Here is a 22,249-nt window from a genome sequence, read left to right as displayed (position 1 = left end):
CATTAGCAAAAGGAAAGGGGCCTTCATTTTGTCGAACTCTGATATTCCCTTGCAATTGCTGTTTGATCATTCTCACTCTTGAATGGAATGACTTTTTTCTTAAGGGAGGGGGGTTCAAAGCTCTAAAGGATTATCTAATCATGTGCGATCACCCAGTCACAGGCTTTAATTGCCTTTGTCAGCCATGTCTGTGTTCAGAGCAGAACTGACGTCCCTGCATTCTATGCCTAGAGTAGAAGTGTATAAGACAAATGCGCCACACTTTGATCCAACTAAAAGTTAGTGGTAACCATTGATGTACATGCAACAATTTACAAAATTCCACAGTTTGACCAAGGCTGTGTCTTTGAACTGCTGCCAAAGGACAAATAGCGCACAGATATTCTGCGTGACCAACAAACACACATGCCATCAGCCATTAAAGTGACTCATTATCCTAGTGGAAGAATTCTCCAAGAAAGAAGCATCTCGGTGTGCTGTGATTACCAGAGATGACAAAAACAAAACATGACTAGATAGGAATGGTTTTAATACAGAACAAGACTGCATGTAAATGGTGTACCTAAAGATCTATATACAATATATACTCCTGATAAACAATTTTTTAAGACCAGATGAAAAACAAACCAAAAAAGAAATCACATTTTGCACTGATATTAAGAAGGTTCTAACTAAAGCTTGAAAATGCAAAAAAGAAGAAATCCGAGTGAAAGAAAAAAAAAGTGTAATCAATTTATTGCAACCAACAACCAGACGTGATTGCTGTAAGATTGTTTTACTAATAAACACCCCATATCTTCAGATACTTAGTCATACAGTTCTGCCTAGCTTGAACAATTTTCCCTGATTAACAAATCAGGACAAGGGGCCTGCGCTGATCAACCAATGGGAAATCTGGGAACCTGCATGCTGGCTTTGTTACGCTGACTGGCACTTGTGCCAGGTGTTGAGGACCCCAGAGCAGAGACCAAGCCAAATGTAGAAAAAGGGCGCTCACAGAGAACGAAAAACAAAGTACAACAAAAGACACCAGTGACAGTAGGTCACTGGGAAGCTAAAAGTACAAACAAAAAGAGTACAAAGTAGCAAATAAGGATTACAAGGTGGCTGAACTACTTCCAGACAGTGGGCAGCAAAAATACGAGTTACAGGGCAGAGAGACAAAAGGTCAGGAGCAAAAGTGAAACGTGCGGGCAGGACCAGGCATGACAAGGCACGCGATCTGACAATAGGAACAATGGAAGTGGAGTGGTATATAAAGGCCTAATCGCCAATGGCCAACAAGTGTGCAAACCAGGAGAGCAAGGCAGGAGTTTGCTGCAGACAGAAAAGAGACAACAGGGGGAAGCAGACCAAAACAAGTGCAGATCATGAGGTGAGGTGAAGGTTGACTGGCCAAAAAAAATACAGCCCCATTGCTAATAGTATGCATGTGACAGTGACCTCACTGTCCAGGACCCTGATTCTGAAGGTTGTGGTCAGATTACATTGATATGGCAACACAGTGAAGCTGAAATCTTCTTGGACTAAAAAAAAAAAAAAAACACCAGCCAAAATCAAATGAGAAGCACTGCAGCCAATACACACAGTACAAAATGTAGCGTGTACAATGCACTATTACATTTAACATTAGCTTTAGACACAACCCAATGGTAATTGCAAGATCTAGGCTAGAATCAGAAAATCCAGATTTCGGCTCTGGCAGTGAGAGCAAAAGAGGCAAGGCACACAATTTGAAGCTGTGGCGGTACCATATATTATAAAGTGCAAAAACAGAACAATACAAATTCACATTAATTTACAATACACATTTCAATGAGCTCAATTTACAAAATGCATTCATCTAATGTACTGAGAGTCCCAAAGCATACAACTGTCCAATGGCCCAGTAATCGAGTGTCCAGAGGGTCAGGGGTGGAGGAAAGGAGTGAAGTTTGTATGAAGGCCAATGAGGGACAAAAGGAAAAGAACGGCTGCAAAGCCTCCTACCGGCCCGATCAGAGCAGAGCAGGTGGATGACAGCTCATCAGTTAATCTGGGCTTCAAGCTTTCAGGCGGGTTGCCTTAATGCAGGGTTCCTAGCTCACCATCTAAACCTGGCCTATGTAAAATAGGACCAGCATAAATCAAATCATGTGCAACACAAACATTCTAATTACATATAATACAAGTCGTATCCCAACTTCAATATTGTACAATATATTATCATTTATAATAAATAATTGCACTATGGTATTATTCATTATAATCAAAATAATCTTAATCTTACAATTCAATTAATCAACTTAAAGTGCGTTCAGTGCATCCATAAAATGGTACCAACTATACGTAATAGAAAAGATGGCTTTACAATGCCTCAGACCACAATAAGTTTTAAATAATTCCATGTACCGTTGAGAGAACAGGCTGATATACAAAGGTACTAATAAAACGCTGCTAATGCCGTTAGCAACGAGATGCCAAACACTCACCAATTCCATAGTTGTGATCGAACACTGCTCTTTTTAGTTCAGCATTGCGCCGGTGGACAGCCCCTATACTCCGACCACGTATGTAAAATGTTTAGACTTTCTCCATTTGTAAACTTCAACAACGATAACTTTTACATACCTGCAGCGACTCGTCCCATGCGTCCCTCACCGCTACCGGTGTGTAGTCCCTTCTGGACTACACATACTGCACTGATTTAATAGAACAAATACTACAATATACAGTGAAGAAAATAAGTATTTGAACACCCTGCTATTTTGCTATTTCTCCCACTTAGAAATCATGGAGGGGTCTGAAATTTTCATCATAGGTGCATGTCCACTGTGAGAGAGATAAACTAAAAAGAAAAATCCAGAAATCACAATGCATGATTTTTTAACAATTTATTTGTGTGATACAGCTGCAAATAAGTATTTGAACACCTGTGTATCATCTAGAATTCTGACCCTGAAAGACCTGTTAGTCTGCCCATTAGAAGTCCACCTGCACTCCATGTATCATCCTGAATCAGATGCACCTGTTTGAGGTCGTTAGCTGCATAAAGACACCTGTCCACCCCATACAATCAGTAAGACTTTAACTTGTAACATGGCGAAGACCAAAGAGCTGTCCAAAGACACCAGAGACAAAATTGTACACCTCCACAAGGCTGGAAAGGGCTACGGAGCAATTACCAAGCAGCTTGGTGAAAAAAGGTCCACTGTTGGAGCTATCATTAGAAAATGGAAGAAGCTAAACATGACGGTCAATCTCAATCGGAGTGGAGCCCCATGCAAGATATCACCTCGTGGGGTCTCAATGATTCTAAGAAAGGTGAGGAATCAGCCCAGAACTACACGACAGGACTTGGTCAATGACCTGAAAAGAGCTGGGACCACCGTTTCCAAGGTTACTGTAGGTAATACACTAAGACGTCATGATGTGAAATCATGCATGGCACGAAAGGTTCCCCTGCTTAAACCAGCACATGTCAAGGCCCGTCTTAAGTTTGCATATGACCATTTGGATGATACAGAGGAGTCATGGGAGAAAGTTTTATGGTCAGATGAGACCAAAATAGAACTTTTTGGTCATAATTCCAATAAGCGTGTTTGGAGGAAGAAGAATGAAAAGTACAATCCGAAGAACACCATCCCTACTGTGAAGCATGGGGGTGGTAGCATCATGCTTTGGGGGTGTTTTTCTGCACATGGGACAGGACGAGTGCACTGCATTAAAGAGAGGATGACTGGGGCCGTGTATTGTGAGATTTTGGGGAACAACCTCCTTCCCTCTGTCAGAGCATTGAAGATGGGTCGTGGCTGGGTCTTCCAACACGACAACGACCCGAAGCACACAGCCAGGAAAACCAAGGAGTGGCTCCGTAAGAAGCATATCAAGGTTCTAGCATGGCCCAGCCAGTCTCCAGACCTGAACCCAATCGAAAATCTTTGGAGGGAGCTCAAACTCCGTGTTTCTCAGCGACAGCCCAGAAACCTGACTGATCTAGAGAAGATCTGTGTGGAGGAGTGGGCCAAGATCCCTCCTGCAGTGTGTGCAAACCTGGTGAAAAACTACAGGAAACGTTTGACCTCTGTAATAGCAAACAAAGGCTACTGTACCAAATATTAACATTCATTTTCTCAGGTGTTCAAATACTTATTTGCAGCTGTATCACACAAATAAATTGTTAAAAAATCATGCATTGTGATTTCTGGATTTTTCTTTTTAGTTTATCTCTCTCACAGTGGACATGCACCTACGATGAAAATTTCAGACCCCTCCATGATTTCTAAGTGGGAGAAATAGCAAAATAGCAGGGTGTTCAAATACTTATTTTCTTCACTGTAAGTTTAAAATGTATATGCTTCGAGTAATGGTTAGACCAGTAGGAGGTTCGCTTGCCCTAACTACACACCACTGATTTTAGCCTAATTAACGCATATGCATCATTGCATCGCTGCATCATTGCAGGGTTCAGGGTTCAGAGTCCCTTCTTGTTTGCTATGGGGATGGACAGGTTGACAGATTAGGTTTGCAGATGACATTGTGATTTGTAGCAAGAGTAGGGACCAAGTGGAGGAGATGCTAGAAGAGTGGAGGTTTGCCCTGGAAAGGAGAGGAATGTAGCCGCAGCAAGGCGGAGTATATGTGTGTGAATGGGAGGGACCCAAGTGGAAAAGTGAGGTTACAGGGAGAAGAGAAACAGGAGGTGGACAATTTTAAGTACTTGGGGTCAACAATTCAGAACAACAGAGTTTGTGAAATGAACGTGAAGAAGCGTGTGCAGGCAGGATGGAAGGGGTGGAGAAAAATATCAGGCATGATGTGTGATAGAAGAGTTTCAGCTAAAATAAAAGGAAAGGTATACAAAACTGTGATGAGACCAGCCATGTTGTTTAGTCTAAAGACAGTGCCACTGAGGAAAAGACAGGAAGTAGAACTGGAGGTAGCAGAGATGAGGACGCTGAGGTTCACATTGGGAGTGACCAGGATGGATAGGATCAGGAACGAATCCATCAGAGGCACATTACATGTTAGAGACCTTAGAGATAAAGTCATAGAGACCAGACTGAGAAGGTTTGGACATGTCCAGAGAAGATAGTGAATATATTGGTAGAAGGATGCTGCGTTTAGAGCTGCCAGGAAGGAGACGTAGAGGAAGACCAAAGAGGAGGTTTATGGATGTAGTGAAAGAGGACATGAGGGTAGTGGTGTTGGGTGTAAGCGGGTGATTTGCTGTGGTGACCCCTGAAAAGAAAAGCCGAAAGAGAAAGAAGAAGACACTTCAACAGCAGTATATTCACATATCACATATATATCACATTTTGTACTTCAGAATGGATATCTTCCTAGTGAACGGGTGACTGCGGACACAATGTAACATCTTAGTCATGACTAGTCATGTCTAAGTTATCAGACTGACACACCCCAACTTGATTAGAAAGTTCACTGATAACAGCAAGCATAGCAAGTGCATTGGTTTAAATGTCTTGTTGGCATTTAGTGAAATGTCGTTTTAGCTCTTATGTGTCCAACCACTCAGACAATGGCGATTATTAATTGATTTTGTAGCGTCAGTCATTCTTGCACTTTGCCAGGGGCACTAATCCATACTAAGGAATTCATGCATCAACTTCATATTAAGTCCCCATCTTGCTTATTGACCTTTTCATGTAGCATTTTCCCTCACTGTTGTGAGCGGGCCCTTCACACGTGGTGCAGAGATAGGCTACATTATTTTTTCTGCTTTTTATTCCGCTTCGGGTGAGAAACACATGAGAAGTGACACTGCTGCTCATGGAGGTAACTGGCAGGAAGAGTTTGACTCATGAGAACTCCGAGTCTGAAGTCATAAATGCTGCCATAAATGTCACAGCCACTGTAATTGGGTACAATTCATACATGATTAGTGCTTTTTTTTTGTATTTTTATAGTATAAATATTATCAACCATGAAACCAGGCTGATTACAAGTTAAAAAAAAAAGTGACCGAAAACATGTTTACCCAATTGTTTACAAATCTGTATGAAACTATCCATTTTATATATTTTTTAAATTATATTTGCATTTCCAGAAGTTGTGTTTGCAAATCTTGAACTTTTGTTTGCAGATCTCAAAGTTTAGTTCATTTTCCTTTACAGTGTGATTAATTAGTTTCATCCCAGGCCTAGTGCCTATGAGTCTTTTTTTTCAACGAGAAATCATGTTTAATTGTGCAATCTTGTCACACAGGATCTTGTCACATGTACAACTACTATACAGTCATTCCTTGTTTATTGTTTATTCCGGATAATTGGTCCCAGACCAGGCTCCGCTAAATTACTTTATTACTTTACTTAAGTACGATTCAATATTTTCCATATATATGTGGAAAATGTTTGTAGCTAAAACATAGAAAACTTGATAATGACTTTCTAAAGACAACCTTAATCATTAGAACCCTATAGACATGAATTAACACCCGTGTAGTGACCTTAACATTCCTATGATAAACCACATTGTTCAACTGTAATGCACAAGCTATGGAATCACTGCAGGGACACAAGAGATGGTCATGGCTTCATCATTAGCAATGTAGCCAGCAAAGTAGTTAAACTCCCATTATTTACAGTATTCTAAACGGGTTAAGAGTTTTTCTCCATTGGTTTGGCTCATTTCTTGCATTTCTTGGAAGAGAAATTACATTCTTAATACTTAAGATAATTTGGCCAGTCTTATAGTTGAGCACAACGGCATAGCTCACTTGCAAAAGCTCCTATCTCTCCCCAAACTGTTCATTCATGCTTCAAAGCTAATTCCTTTCCCATATAAATAGTCAGTGCCACCAAAATGCAAAGAGACGTTTCAATTGCTTTGGCTCATTTCCTGAAACATAATGGACTTTCTCAACATTCTTCTAACAAAAAAAAAAAAAAAATGGTTGAGCACAACACCATGGTTCACTTGCAAAAGCTGATACAGTATCTCTCCCAAAACACTTCAATCATCAGTCAAAACTAAATTGTGGCGTTGTGTAAGCACAGCAAGTCAAAATGTTTCGATGTTTTGTCACTGTTGTCATGTTCTGTGTCGTTGCTCTCTTGCAGTTCAAGGCCCTGAAGAAGGCGGAGTTCCCGGCTCACACCCATGTGATTTACAAATATAAGGCATTGTAGTATTCTACGCTGGTCACTATGTGTCATATACTCGTGCGATGTAAAAACCTTGGATGTCATTGTTACCATAAATGTCAAATCCAATTTTTTTTCTTCATTCATTCATTCACTTTCTACCGCTTTTCCACACGAGGGTCGCGGGGGGTGCTGGAGCCTATCCCAGCTGTCTTTGGGCGAGAGGCGGGGTACACTCTGGACTGGTCGCCAGCCAATCACAGGGCACATATAGACAAACAACCATTCACACTCACATTCATACCTATGGACAATGTGGAGTCGCCAATTAACCTAGCATGTTTTTGGAATGTGGGAGAAAACCGGAATACCCGGAGAAAACCCACGCATGCAGGGGAGAACATGCAAACTCCACACACACAATTGAACCCTGGTCCCCTAGCTGTAAGGTCTGTGTGCTAACCACTCGACCGCTGTACCGCCCAATTTTATTTCCTGTATTATGTTATTCATTCATTTTCTACTGCTTATCCTCACAAGGGTATGCTGGAGCCTATCCCAGCTGTATTCAAGCGAGAGGGGGGGTTACACCCTGGACTGGTCGCCAGCCAATCACAGGGCACATATAGACAAACAACCATTCACACTCAAATTCATGCACCCTCCCTCTCCTGGCTACCATCCTCACTCATGGCATCCACACTGTCTGTCTGGTCACAGATTAATAATAATAATAATAATAATACATTTTATTTGTATAGCGCTTTTCAAAATACTCAAAGACACTTTACAGAAGAATGGAGTTGAATAAAAGCAAGTAAAGATACATTAAAATACAACATTCATTCGTTAATACGCAGTTAAAACATGAGAAAAAGCGGTCATCTACATCACAACGCAAGTTGTAGTTTCACCTGACTGCAATTATTGTGCATGTGGTGACTTATACAATGGAATGGTGCTGACATGTTTGGAGAGAACAACCAATAGTATACATGAACAGGAGCTATTCAGTTTGAAATTGTGTTAACTGTACATTAACTGTAACTACTTAATCATTTGCCAAGATGGACATGTACTTGGTGAAATGAATGCAAAGGTTGTTTGAAGGTTTGTCCATGTTATTTTGATAATGTCATTTCTGTTTCAGTACAAAGAAGCAACTTCCACACGGAATCGGAGTACAACTCATTTTCAATCATTTATGTAGGTACATGCCATGGCTGACTCTATAGTGTGATGGTAATCTAATGTCATATCTCAATTGTGCAGTGCCTCTCAAATAGCGGGGTGGGCCCCCCTGGGGACACAGTGAACAGTCGGGGGGTTTGTAAGGGAGGACTTTCAATATCAGTGCAGACCTGCGAACATGCATGAATTTGTCACACACAGCATGCAATTTGACTTTTGAATAAGCTTGTATGCTTCACTGCTCTCCATGTTGTTACATTTCGCTGGTTTTGGGTTTGAGTTCAGTCTGTACAGTACAGATAAATAAATAGATATTATGAATTTATCAATAGTATTTAAAATCAGGGGATTGCGAAAACATTTCTATCCCTCACCGGGGGCATGACAACACAATGAGAACCACTGCAATAATGGAATATTACGTAGTGGCTAGAATACTGCATAAATCTTTGTCTTTCAATATTTGTTGACTAATATATGCTATAGTCAATCACAAAACAGCAATCATTTATTTATTAATTTCAGAAAAAAACATAATAGAGTGAGGGAGCGATAATCGAACCACAAGATTGCGAGGGACAATTGTGCAGATTTGAAGCAGCCTCTTCTCTGAGAAATAGAAAATTAAAAAAAAAACTACATACACAAATATTTAAAATATGAAATAAAGTAACAGTTTAAGAAAGATAAACATAATGAAGTGATATCTTGTTTGGTATGATCCATGTTGTCATATTGCACAGTACTTCAATCAGTATTGCAGTCATATCAGATATTGCACATTTTGTGGATGGAGGGAAGTACGAGAAACTGTTCTTGAGTCCTGCTGTTCCTGGTTATGATGCCCTTAGAGCACTTTTTCCTGAGGGCAAGAAGTCAACAGCTTAAATCCAGTGTGTGAGCTCAATGTTCCTTGCTCTGCTGAGGGCAGAAGGTGTAGATGTCCATCAGGGAGGGGAAAGGACAGCTGATAATCTTCTGTGCTGCTTTTACCACCCAGAGAAGAATTCTAAACTATTCATGACCTGAAATTATTATTAAGGTATATTATTACACATATTTCTGTGTGGAGTTTGCATGTTCTCCTTGTGCGTCCATGGGTTTTCTCCAGGTACTCCGGTTTCCTCCCACATTCCAAAAACATGCTAGGTTAATTGTCGACTAAATTGTCCATAGGTATGAATGTGAGTGTGAATGGTTGTTTGACTATATGTGCCCTATGATTGGCTGGTGACCAGTCCAGGGTGTACCCTGCGTCTCGCCCGAAGACAGCTGGGATAGGCGACCCTCGTGAGGATAAGCGGTATAGAAAATGGATGTATGGATTATTACAGATGTAAATGGATCGGACTATCAAAGTTTTCTTGTTCCTACAAAGAATGTTTACATCAGTATTGTGAATGTGATCTTTGCATACTTTGCTTTTTTGGTTTAAAACACTCCAGGAGTAAATTGACAGTTTGAAGCACAACTGTCCAAAAAGAAATTGATAATAAAAATCTACAGTATATACAATTTGGAGGATCAACAGTTATTTTTTGACTTATGTAATAATGTGCTGAAACGTTGCTGTCATTCATTTCCTCCCCCATAACTGCTAAGATTCAAGAGGATGATCTGCTATTCAAATTCGCACGAGGTAGAACGGCCGTCTGCTAACCCCATGTTTCTCGGTTTGAATCCCATTACCTCCATCCCAGTCATTGTTGTATTGTCCTTCACACTTCACCTACAAATGTCTCCAAGGTTGTCCACATATGGGACTATTCATTTATCCCTTTCAATCATCATTTATTCATGCATTTTGAATTTTTTTCTGCATGATGCCAGTCCAACAAATAGTACTTTTCAACTATCATTAAAGCTGACATTTTTCAGTTTAATTACACAACATGAGAACATTTTTTAAATTTATTAAGTATTAATCTTTTGTGTCACCATTTCTGTCATTTGATTAAAATGGAGGAGTGCACAGATGAGTTCGCAGATGAGGTGGATGTACTTGAGTGAGTAAAAACACCTTAGTTACGTTTAGAACTACACATACATAAACTTGACTTTTGCTTTGTTAATTTAAAAATGGCCATTACTTTATCGCAATAAAATTTTATTTCGGTTTCCACAGTGAAATAATTAGATCTAGACCTACTTGCCTCCTGCCTCCATCTTTATCTGTCAGTTAGGCCTACTTGTTTAAAAAGCAATCACACCTTCTGACGTACTCACAGGTAAGTGACCAAGTTTGGCTATAGTCTATAGCAGGGGTCTCAAACTCAATTTACTTTGGGGCCACTGGAGCTCGGGTCTGGGTGAGACTGGGCCGCATCAGGTTTTCCAAAAAAATAAAACAAAACAAAAAAAACGCATTTATTAAAAACCAAAAAAAATGTAAAAACTTCGCTTTGGTTCCAATTTTCTACAAGAAAAGCTCTATTCCACTGTTCTCAAATATTTTAATTGTAATTTTCTACACAAAATAAGATGAAAAATAAATAAACAAATCAAGAATAAAGAAAATCAATTAATCAGTAATAAATAAATAAATATAATAATAATAATAATAATAAAACGGCAAATAATAAAAAAATTATGAAACCACATATAGTTGGTGGGTAGACAAATTATTTTTTTCAGATTAAAATGAACAAAGCATTATTAGAGCCCTGTAGACATGACAAAACACGACTATAGTCACATTTATACTTTTTTTATTTACAACATATTGCGCAACTGCAGGGTCTTGAGACAGACATGCTAACTCGCAAACTAGAGAGCTAGCGACCTAAACGGTAGCCTTCAAGTTATTTCCTTTAAACTTAAATAGCAAAAAACTTACCACTTCCACACGGATAGGGAGGATAACTATTAACAGTTATTTAACCTTTAACATGAACATTAATCAAACGTAATAATTTTTTCTGGGTACATGATACCATACAGCATCCATATCAAACTTGCACGGGCCGCACTAACATTAAACTTTCATATCAAGGCGGGGGCCTCAAACTAGTGTCCTGCAGGCCACATTTGGCCTGCGGGCCGCGTGTTTGAGACCCCTGGTCTATAGTGTATAATAAGCATAAGCACAAGCACATGCTTATTAAGCGATAAATGTTCTAAAAATGAATCACATATAAAAAGACCGATGTCCTTCATGTTGAATAGATTTCTCCAACTGCCCTTCTAACAAAACAAAATGTTTATAAATCCCTTTAGGTTTAATATTTGGATCAAGGACCCTCATTAAAAGGCATGTGTTGTATTGCATCAGCCATTGTTACTGTAAATTCTCCAATCCGATTACAGATGATAGAACCATCCAACCAAAATATATTTCAACTGTCTATTCATTCTATCAATGTATTCAGTATAAATCGGAGTTCTTCCATTGTGAATCATTTGGTTTTGTTTTGGCTTTCATTTCAAAGAATGCTGCACCCAATTACCACAAAAATATACTGTTTAATATGTCATAATATGATTGAAGATAACTACAAGGGGACATGTGGTTATTTGCCAAAAAGGCCTACTGTGGTTGTTTGTTTGTTTTTTTTTATCCTGCTGCCTACTTCTGCAAATGAGCTTGTAATGCAGCATTTCCTGCCATGCTCTTGCAGAGTAATGTTGTAGTCTTGGTTGAGAGAATACAGTCTTGATAAATATCATCACTTGTAAAACTAATGATGGGTACAACAGTTCGATTGCCCCTTGCCACATCACGCTTTGAATTTATTAATGAATAAATCATTGCTGTTTTGTTGTTAACTATGGCCCATTATTAGTAAAAAAAATGCATATTGGAGCAAATGTAATGTATTTTTGCATAAATTAAGCATTTTAAAACATAATAATGACTAAATGAACACATATATAACTTCAGAAGATATTCATAATATGTGGTACTCTACAATGGTCACTAGGGGTCAGTAATGTTCGGTGAGTCACACAAGCCCCAGAATCGATCAACTTTTATTGCAAATTTGAATTATCTCTTAAACAGGCATGATAACACCTGATAAGAACACTGGCCACTGTTGCTGTCATAACACACGGCAAGCTGAAACTCAGCTCTGAAACGCCTACGTCACTTCCTGTCCATCTCTCACTCACTCGCACTAGACAGTCATATTTAGAGTATGTTTTAAATGGCTTTACTCTTATTATCCTCTCAGTCAAAAGTTTTAAAACGCCCCAATTGTTTTGTAAGATAAAACAAAATTTTAAGTAGTAAAGATGGTCTGTGTCACTTCCATTGTCTAGTGCCTTTTTCTTGCCATTTTTGTCGAAAAAACATGACTTTATGCAGTAAAATAGCACTCAGCTAATGCTTACAAGGGTATAGTACACAGTATGTTCCAAACACTGCTATTATTTAGACAGAGGAGGTTCTAAGTACTCCAGAAAAGTAGGGACAGCTGTAGGAATCAGTCACGCCAACTGTCAAGGCTTGAGCAATGTCCAGAACAGCTTTAAATTGTTTACCAATTTTCCGGGCCCTGAAAGAGGCCTTCTTGTATAATTCTGACATCTTTTTAGTTTTGGGTAACTTTTTTTTTTTTAAAACCTCTGGCAGTTCATCACTTACCTTTCTATCATTTCAAGTTATTCATTGGACTTGTACTGCAAAATTGGGGTGTTTGTTTACTATATATATATATAGTAATACTATAATACTAATGTAAAGGGAGCTATAGGGGTGTTATTTCATGTCTACAGGGCTCTAGCAATGTTAACAATTATGAAAATATCTTCATATTAATGTTATAGCTATATTATAAAATTGGAATCCTACTTTGCTGATGTATCATGGAACCAATTAATTACTGTATTGTCTTTTGTGTGCTGATACTGTATGTGGCAATATGCAAAGACGGAATTACAATCATCTAAAAAATGTACAGTATACATCAGTAAAAACAAGAATCATGTACGGGATTTTAAAATGTGTAAAACAGCTAATTTAGATCGATTGATCAACTGATAAAGAGACAAGAGAACATTTTTAGTAATGTATTTTTTATTTGAACTTTTCATCTTTTTTCCAGATAAAGATCACAATGAGCAAAGCCTTTTGACAATAGCAGTTGAAATAATCCATATAAATTATTTTCTCTGGTCTTCACCAGTTGCCTGTTAGTGTGAGCCCTGTGCTGTGCAGTGTAGGTCGAAGGGAGGGGAGGGAGGGGGGGTGCTGAAGCTGACAAACGTGATGCTTGTGGTACTGTTGCAAGTATATTTTTGTAAATGTGTGTGTGTGTGTGTCAGTGTGAGTCAGAGACAATGGTGGTGAGCCACATTCAACAAGGCCTCCTCCTCGAATCTTGGTAATACCAAACAGTGTCCAAAAATAGCTCATCTTAGATTAGAGCAATGCACTGCCGGCTGTGAATGATAGCATATTATGAAAGATATTTCACATTATGCTCCATCTACAACTATGTGTTGACCTCAGCATCAGGCTTTGCTCTATTAGACAGCAAATAGGCCGAGAGAGCTGGGGCCATGGCTTTAAAGAGTACCTTCCATGCACACGAACCAGCTCCTTTTCAACCTGCAGTTTGCACATGAACAGACGTGGCCGGCTAAGTGAACACCATTAGAGGGGACAGCACTCAGCAGTGACCGTGGCAGCGGGACTAAGACAAAAAACAAAAAAAAATCTTTCAATGTGCTCAAATAAAACACGACTTGCAGAAAAACACATTTATTTGCATTAAAATAAAATCTATAGCACACGTGTGAAATAAGCAGAACAGCAAGAAAGATGTCAAAAAAATGTGGAAGTAAATAAAGCATATGATTATGGTGAAGTGAATACTTGATCCTGCAAGAAGAAGAGGCTTTATTTATAAAAAAAGAAGTATGAACATGAAGTTCAGAAGTGTCACAGTTGTCTAGGTGGTGCTTTGCTCTCCTTTTCACCCTTTAGTTTACCTTTAAGGGTCTTCAAATGAAAGGCAGTGTTTTGCTGAAGTGGTGGCTTTCTGTGGGTGGGGTATTTTGAGCAGCACATTTGAACAATTTCTACTGTATGTATGCTGCGCGTGTCAGCCTTAACTTGATTTATCCAGAGAGGTGACAAAAACTCCCATTTAAAAATAACCATAAATACTTTCTTCTTAAGTCAAATCCTCCAAGCCTTCTCTAAAAACAGTCGCTGCCATCTCAGAGGAAAAAGAGTAAGGTAAATCAGAAATCAAATACTTCACAGACAAAAATGAGTGGGGAAGGCAAACTGTTACTTTGCTCCTCGGAGGCGACAAAGCAAACACAGGAAGATGAAGAAAAAGTAGGCAAGCAAAGAAAGAAATAACAAATAATGGGAGCTTGGCAGAGTGACAGGAGGATGTCCAATACCAGTAACTCGATTAAGAATGTGACACACACACAGAATTATACTCAGATGTGACATGTCTGCAGGATGGAATGTATTATTCTTGCTGTCAAAACCTACATGACACGTTTTTCTGCAAAAAAAAAAACAAAAAAAACACAAAGAGCCATAATGAATGTGTAGTAAGTCACTGTTCCCTCTCATGGATGCATCATATGATCACATTTTCCAGACACATCTCATCTAAATCTCATCTGTTTGGCTGATTCTGACTGTTTTGCTGCAGTCAAAGAATATTAGAAAAAGCACCTCCTTGTATTATTTCACAGAGTGGCCAAAATGTGCCAAGAATTGAAAAAATAAATGTCTGTGTCAATATTTTAAGAAAGCCTCAATGCGAATATACTATGGTGGACCTAAACAGCGAGGACATCAAGTTCAAAGCAGATAGAATTTCAGATGTCCGGTTTTGAGGAGAATTCTACGTAGCATGAGTTGAGAAGCAGTACATACATAAATAACAGGGACTGCTGAAAGGGGACCTCCTTTGGTCCTTTATAGAAAATGCACATTCTGGTGGACCGGGGTCTCATAAGCAGTCACAAGCTCCACAGATACAGTAAGCTCTCCGCAGAGACAGTAAGGCAGTTTGATGATCACCAAGAAAACCACTCCACTTTCCATATGGCAAGTTTTTTTTTTCTTTTGGAACAAAACTAAAAACATAATGAACAAAATATGTGCATACTAGCTCTTGTAAAAGAAAATAGCTGCCCTGTAAAAATCGGCTCTGTAAAAATACCCAAACTGATATCTTGCAGTTCTTGCTTTTTTTTTTTTTTTTGGGAGGTGGTGGTTTTTGAGTTGCATTGTAAATCAGCTAGCTGGCTCATTAAGCTTTCAACAGTTATTGTGTTAGATCCGGCTGGATCTCAGGGAAAACGTCTCAAAAGCATTGAAGCCACTCGACATAGATGCAGAAAATAAAGGAAAAAAAAAACAAAAAAAAAAACTAAAGCAAACTCACAGAGTTCGACAGCTACTAAGGCAACTGTTGCCAAATACAATATAAGCCCATGTATATTGCAACACAACAATATATTAATTTAATAAAATACACAATATAGCTTTTGTACACATAACAATTTGGCTCAAATGCACAGAAATTGCAGTAAATAAAAAAAAAAGTATTTTTATGTGGACACGTCTAAATTCAATACATTTACACACATAATGATAATATGTATCGTGATAATGTGAAGGGACATTTTCTTTAACATTTTTGGATATTTGTCATGAAAACAGAGGCAGTGTCCTTTGTAGTTCTTTGAGTTATTACCCTACTCTTGGTATTAACTCAAGGACACTTTTCACTGAGATTCCTCATTTCCTCAATTTTTTTTTAATATAAAAAGGTATAAATAGTTTATTACATGGATTCTTACATATAGGCATCTATATAATTATATAGATATAATTCTTTTTCACAGTTGAGGAAAAATGTCCCTTTTTATACAACTTGTGATTGCCTTAAGGCATTACCACACACAGAAATTCACTGTACACAAGAGACCGAAAGCTGATGATGTACATGTATACGACAATTACACAGATGGCCAGTAGTGTATATGCATTAGTGTGTGTAGTGCAGAAAGGTCATTAGTGCTCGTGAGTGTGTTGCCGTGTTGTGCCCGTGTAGAAGTGGTGCGTGTGGCAGCACTGGTTCGCATCATGAATGTTTGAATAGAAGCGTGAGACAGACACAGCTTTCACATGTGGCTACAAACGACAGGTGAAAAACATTGAAATTCTCCTTCTCTGGCACATTAGTCCTCTTCTGTTACCAACCAATCAAAAAATAACAACTCCCATCAAAGACCTGATTACCAATTCCTTCCAGTTCACACACATAATGCATCACATGTTCAACACCGACATCAAAGTCACCAAACGCAAGGTTGTTTTTTTCTGTAATCGTCCCGTTTCTGTCCCAATAGATTCAGTTTGACTGTCAATTTATAGATTGTCATGCCTGACCATAAAAAGTCCTCTCGTTCATCGTCTATGGCCATCACACATAACAGAAATCCCCCTACACACATTTGGATATGCAGGATTCCACAAGAGACCATGAAAAACAAACTCATGAGCTGGTGGGCACTTAGATAAACAGCTTACGAGGTGTTTGGTTGAAAATCCAAAACACAGGCAATTTATAAATTCGGCAGAATAAAGACGTCCCGGTATCTTTGTTGATAGTGATTTTGCCATTGCAACTGATGCTAAATGTTCTCATAGTCAGCCCGGTGTTGGTATGTTTGAATACCTTGAGAAGAGCTCCTTCTAACAAGCAATTGAAATGGTTGTTACTTTTGGTGACAAGTTTTGGCATGAGAGTTTTTTGGAATAGATTCCTATTCCTCACTCAACGTCCTTTCTTCTTTTGAAGTCCTCTGCATCACTTCCTGAGTGTGCCGGTGGCCTCTCCTCCTCTGCAGTCCTGCAAAAGCTTGTCGATGTCTCTCACCACCTGGTCAGCATCCATTCCATCACGGCTCTCGTCAGGCTCGGCCTGCTCTAGCACACACTCCATTTCTCCTCTTGTCTCTTGGCTGATTCTGGAGCGTGCCTCGGCAAGCACCTTGGCCACCGGGTCTGATGGAGGCAACAGTGGATAGACCCCTTGCTCTCTGGTTTGTTTGGTGGGTGAAAGGTACTGACCATCAGGAGGTCCATAGTAGCCAGAGCAGGTTGCTGGAGGAGGCTTGCCTTCAGCCCCGTCAGCCGGACTCTTGAGTGCGGAGCAAGGAGATGCGGTGGAACAGCCCTTTACTGGACTGCCTGATGCTGAGGGAACCTCTTGGAGCAGTGGGCTGAGGGCCCGTTTTGCTTTTAAGTAGGGCTTGACGTTTGCGATAAGAATAGTGTGATCACGGCGCTCCTTGCCAAATGTACAGAATGTTTTTTTGCCATTGGGATTGACCGTCTCGTAGGTCTCTGTCTCAGGCACGCTCTCCATCCCTGCTGGCACGAACATATTGCTGCGGTAATCAACACCCTCTGCTTGGTTTCCTCCAGCTGGGAATTGGGGCATCCAGCAGCGGTCAGAATGACCCAGGACTCGGCACTCCTCCGTACAATTCAAACAGTCCTCGTCTGCAAAAAGAAAGTGGAGAAAATGAATGAATGGGTGTTGCCTTTAAAAAATGACACCGACATTGTGACTGTCTTTAGGTAATTGAAATGGACACAAACTGTTGGAGGCTAAATTTATTATTTTTTTTAAAGTTTTAGCAACAATGTCGTCATAAAAGCTTTTCCAAAAGCTTTCCAAAACGAGATGGCATTGCATTCAGACGAGACAGCGATGGAGTGAGAGAAAAATAACAACAGTTGAGGTTTGGCAAAAGGCATCGTAGCGTTATCATATATTTATGTCAGTGGGCTTTGAAGCCTTCCCTTGACAAACACTCTATGCCAAATGGCTTGGGTTTTTTTTTCCCTTTGAGTTTGCCTGTTTATTTATCTGCTTCTCATTGGTAGTGGAGGTGTGTATGAGTGTGTATTCTCCTCTTTCATCTCTATCAGAAGGATGCACACTTTGGCTGATTATAGGATTGTTCATGCCAGTGTCAAACGAATCCAATACTTGAAAAATGTGTCATGAAAAAGAAACATTTTTTCTCCTCACAGGCATAAAGTGACAAATACATAAAAAAAAGTAAAATAAAAAAATGGTAATGGTAATGGTTTTATTTCATTTGAACATGCATTAGATTACAATTGAGTGCATCCCATAATCAGTTCACAGTTCCACATGTCCAAAAGGAGTAGGAAGAAGCAAAGCTTATTAAATCCTACCCCTAACATTTGTTCGCTTCCTGCTTTCCATAATACGGTTTAAGGTTGTTGTTTTTTTTTTTTAATAATGTACCTCGTACCAAAGTACAAGGTGATATGACCATCCAATGACATAATGGGTACCATAGTAAGTGTCAATATAGTGATATATATAGCACATCATGACTGGTTCAAGACTCTTCATCCTTGTATTTAGCAAACATCAACTGCTTGTATTGTTTCTTGAATTGGCTCATCGTTGTGCATTGTTTGAGGTCCTTACTCAATCCATTCCATAGTTTGATTCCACATACTGAAATGCTATGGCTTTTTAACGTAGTCCTAGCATATAAGTGTTTCAAATGTAGTTCTTCCCTGAGATCATATTTCTCCTCTCTTGTAGAGAAGTATTGGATGACATTTTTAGGTAATTGGTTGTTTTTAGCTTTATGCATTATTTTAGCTGTTTCAAGATTAATTATATCAGCAAGTTGAAGTATTTGTGATTTAGTATGAGTTAGTATGTTCTCTGTAGGCGGCATTATGAATTATCCTTACTGACCTTTTTTGCAGTACATTTAGCGAGTGAAGATTGCTTTTGTAGTTGTTACCTCATAATTTTTTTTAAAAACACCATCAGCCAAGTTGGATAAACAAACGAGAGGTAGACAACCAGAAATAATAATGAATAAATAAATCTGTGTATCATCAAATTAGACTGTAAAATTCTGTAATTTTTTATTCTGTTACAGTGACAAACATCCTACTGTCATTATTAGGCCTTGATCAACTTTCCTATGATCATACTAGTCCCCCCCATTAATGGGTGTCAGGCATAAACCAAAAATCTACATTTGGTGTGGATCCAGATAAGTGTACATAACAAATTTTCTACTTTCCGATGAAGGATGGAGCTTATTCATTTTATTATTATTTTATTATATATTTTTTTACATTTCAACAAAGCCGGATTACTGAGAAGCTGTATAATTTGCTGTTTGTCACCGCCACACTTGCATAGAATTTTTGAAGGAAACAATCCTGAAACAATCATGAATGCAACAAATCAATTTCCACCACCCAACAGAACAGCTACTTGACAAAATCAACCCCTCTATGATATGCATATTGGTTTAGAGGTTTGTTTCCTGGTCCATTAGTATTATCCATCTCAATGAAAACATGTTTGGGTCCCTTATGAGTGTGAAATGTTCTCAAGAGCCAATACCAATATGGCTATTCCGAGCCAAATATTGTTTTCTCTATTAGTCTGAAACACATGTAAAACACGACTGTATTGCTCAGCTATCACAATTAAATTATGCAATGTATGGGCATTTGTAGCACAAGGAGAATGCTGCCTGAACAAACGCATACGCGGGACTAATACAATCTTTTATTGGCACGATGCCAATGAACGTGCTTGAGAGCACTTGGTAGGCTTGTCTTTGCAGTGGAGCGGGTCAGCAGTCTACAGTCCTGGGAGACTGGCTTCCTAAGCTAGAGATGAGCTTAACACTTTGCAAATGTTTGAAGAAGCCAAACAGCCCTGGCAAAGGGAGCCTGACATTTCCCATGTTGAGGCAGTCATCTGAGGAGGAAACAAGGTGGGCTGAAAAGTAAAGGTCAGGGCAGTTTGAGATGGCTACATTTAAATGTTATGGGGGTGAGCACATGTATCTGCACATGCTGCTCATATGTGTGTGTGTGTGTGTGTGTCTATGCACGCGCACCTGTGTTTAAGAGCACTTGATTTCAGCCAGAACATAATAACTTGTAAAATAAATAATACACAATGCTGTAAACGCTTGCCGGTAATACAATCCAAACCAGAAAACACTATTACGGTAAATCCCTCAGGTCACCACAAAATAGAGAAGAAAAACTAGACCTGGAGCAGCAAGACAATACAATGCAAATATGTCACAAAAAAGCTCACACGCATTGCAGTCACAGATAATTAACTTTGCCCCGAACAAAACCCTCATGTGCTTGGAGGTGACTGTCCATTCACCAAGTGCATATTAAATCATAAATAATCCATAGAGACATATTTCACTCTATTTAGTGGGGGAAAAGCCTACAGTGGATTATTAATGTCTCAGGTACATGCTCAACATTGAGATATCATAGACACATAACAAAAAACACAGCATATGAGCACATTGTAGATATCCCATGGAGGAGTGATATTTCTGTACCTTTTCAATATAAACCCTGAGACTATTTTTCAGTCCTGCAGAATTTTAAAGAAGACACAGTAGCCATGTTGCGACTTTTATATCATACTTTTCTAGTGCATATGCATATGCAGCTGCATCAGAAAAGGAGGGGAATGGTGAGGCTAAACTAACGGCACACATGCATAAACACAATGGCCTGTGTGCCTTTTCATGGTCACAGGTGAGATGCTGCCTACCCCAGCTGACTTTGGGAGAGACCACATTCACACAGAAGGACATGGCCAAATGAAAAGCAAAGACATCAGGTGAGAAACACAAATTAATTCAGGAAAAAAGAATAACATCTTTCAGATTAATCGGATTTACATTATTTCTTATGAGATTTCACTGTAATATGCATCTTTTTGTACTGTGGAAGGAAATCAGAGTACACCCCAGAAAAGCTGAATCTCAAACCAAAAACCTCCTGGCTGTGTGAGACAGTTGCTAACCACAATTCCACTTCCCTGCCCCCATGAAAAGTAGTTTACTGTTAAATCATACTGTATACAAATACACACAACTTAGATGCAGATACTGCAGAGATTTTCATTAAGATTATCTGAATCAGGGGTAAAACTATGTCAGTATTACAGCTATTCTTCCACTGAGCCATATAATGCCTCTTATCTCTCTCCAAATTATACCAAATGTCCCTTCCAGAAAATATCTTTTGAAATCAAAGCTTAATTAACAAGCACTACAGGCCATATTCCCTCAACGAATAGTGAAATTTCGCCTCATCCCAAGAAGTTTTTCTTTTCTTCTTTCCTTAATTCAAAATCGTAAACTTTGATAGCCAAAGCTGTCAGTGTAATGCGGGGAGGTTGTGCACATCGAGCAGTGAAGGTATCAATCTGTTTGTGTATCAGTGTGTGTCATAAAGCAACGTGTGATTTCCCTAACCACACTTTTTGCCCCCATGGCCCTTCCTACCCAAACCTCCTCGCGTTATTACCCATCCCTATGATTAATGTCCCTCTGTCACACACTGCTTCTTGTGCAGGGAGGTAGAAGGAAACTGTTTACACTGTGTTGCTACTGTCTGAGCATGGGGTGAGCTGATGTTCTCACAAGAATTTAGTGTAGGAAATTGTATGACAGGTTAATATTTTAATAATTTCAAACTGACTGTTTTTCAGCACTATGGGCTACAGTATGAGTTATATCTGTACGGGCTTCAAGCTGTTTATGCAATCACACACTGTGAATTTTACCAATTCAGTCAGCCCTTGTTTACTGCAGTTAATTGGTTCCAGACATTGGTTCCCCTCCGTGAATCACCACCTTATCGTGGTGGAGGGGTTTGAGTGCCCGAGTGATCCGAGGAGCTATGTTGTCTGGGGCTATATGCCCCTGGTAGGGTCTCCCAAGGCAAACAGGTCCGAGGTGACGGGACAGACCAAGAGTGATTCAGAAAACCCTTATGAAGAAAAACAAGAGGGACCGTACCTCGCCCGGATGTGGGATAACAGGGCCTCACCCTGGAGCGAGGCCCGGGGGAGGGGCTCGCAGGCGAACGCCTGGTGGTCGGGCCTTCACCCATGGGGCCCGGCCGGGCTCAGCCCGAAGAAGCCACA

The 22,249-nt window shown here is 39.5% G+C and overlaps 1 protein-coding gene and 1 long non-coding RNA gene across 3 annotated transcripts in view; both read right to left on the bottom strand.

Annotated features, from left to right (window-relative positions):
* Window positions 1-1,609: 1,609 nt before the first annotated feature.
* LOC131139481 (uncharacterized) lies at window positions 1,610-2,658 on the bottom strand. The gene is made up of 3 exons (XR_009132248.2): window positions 2,611-2,658; window positions 2,472-2,534; window positions 1,610-2,101 (listed from the first exon to the last, which is right to left on the bottom strand). It is a non-coding gene; the product is annotated as an uncharacterized LOC131139481 (long non-coding RNA).
* An 11,303-nt stretch (window positions 2,659-13,961) lies between these two features.
* pcdh17 (protocadherin 17) overlaps window positions 13,962-22,249 on the bottom strand; it is a 55,827-nt gene continuing 47,539 nt past the window's right edge. For both annotated transcript variants that reach the window (XM_058088668.2, XM_058088669.2), the window contains exon 5: window positions 13,962-17,763. In XM_058088668.2, the coding sequence (XP_057944651.2) occupies window positions 17,066-17,763 (698 nt within the window). In that variant the 3' untranslated portion in view covers window positions 13,962-17,065. The remainder of the gene's footprint in view (window positions 17,764-22,249) is intronic.

The sequence above is a fragment of the Doryrhamphus excisus genome, linkage group LG13 (assembly GCF_037039965.1).
Source record: "Doryrhamphus excisus strain RoL-2023G ecotype Guam linkage group LG13, RoL_Dexc_Guam_v1.1, whole genome shotgun sequence".
NCBI lineage: Eukaryota > Metazoa > Chordata > Actinopteri > Syngnathiformes > Syngnathidae > Doryrhamphus > Doryrhamphus excisus.
This window is presented reverse-complemented; position numbering and strand designations above follow the sequence as displayed.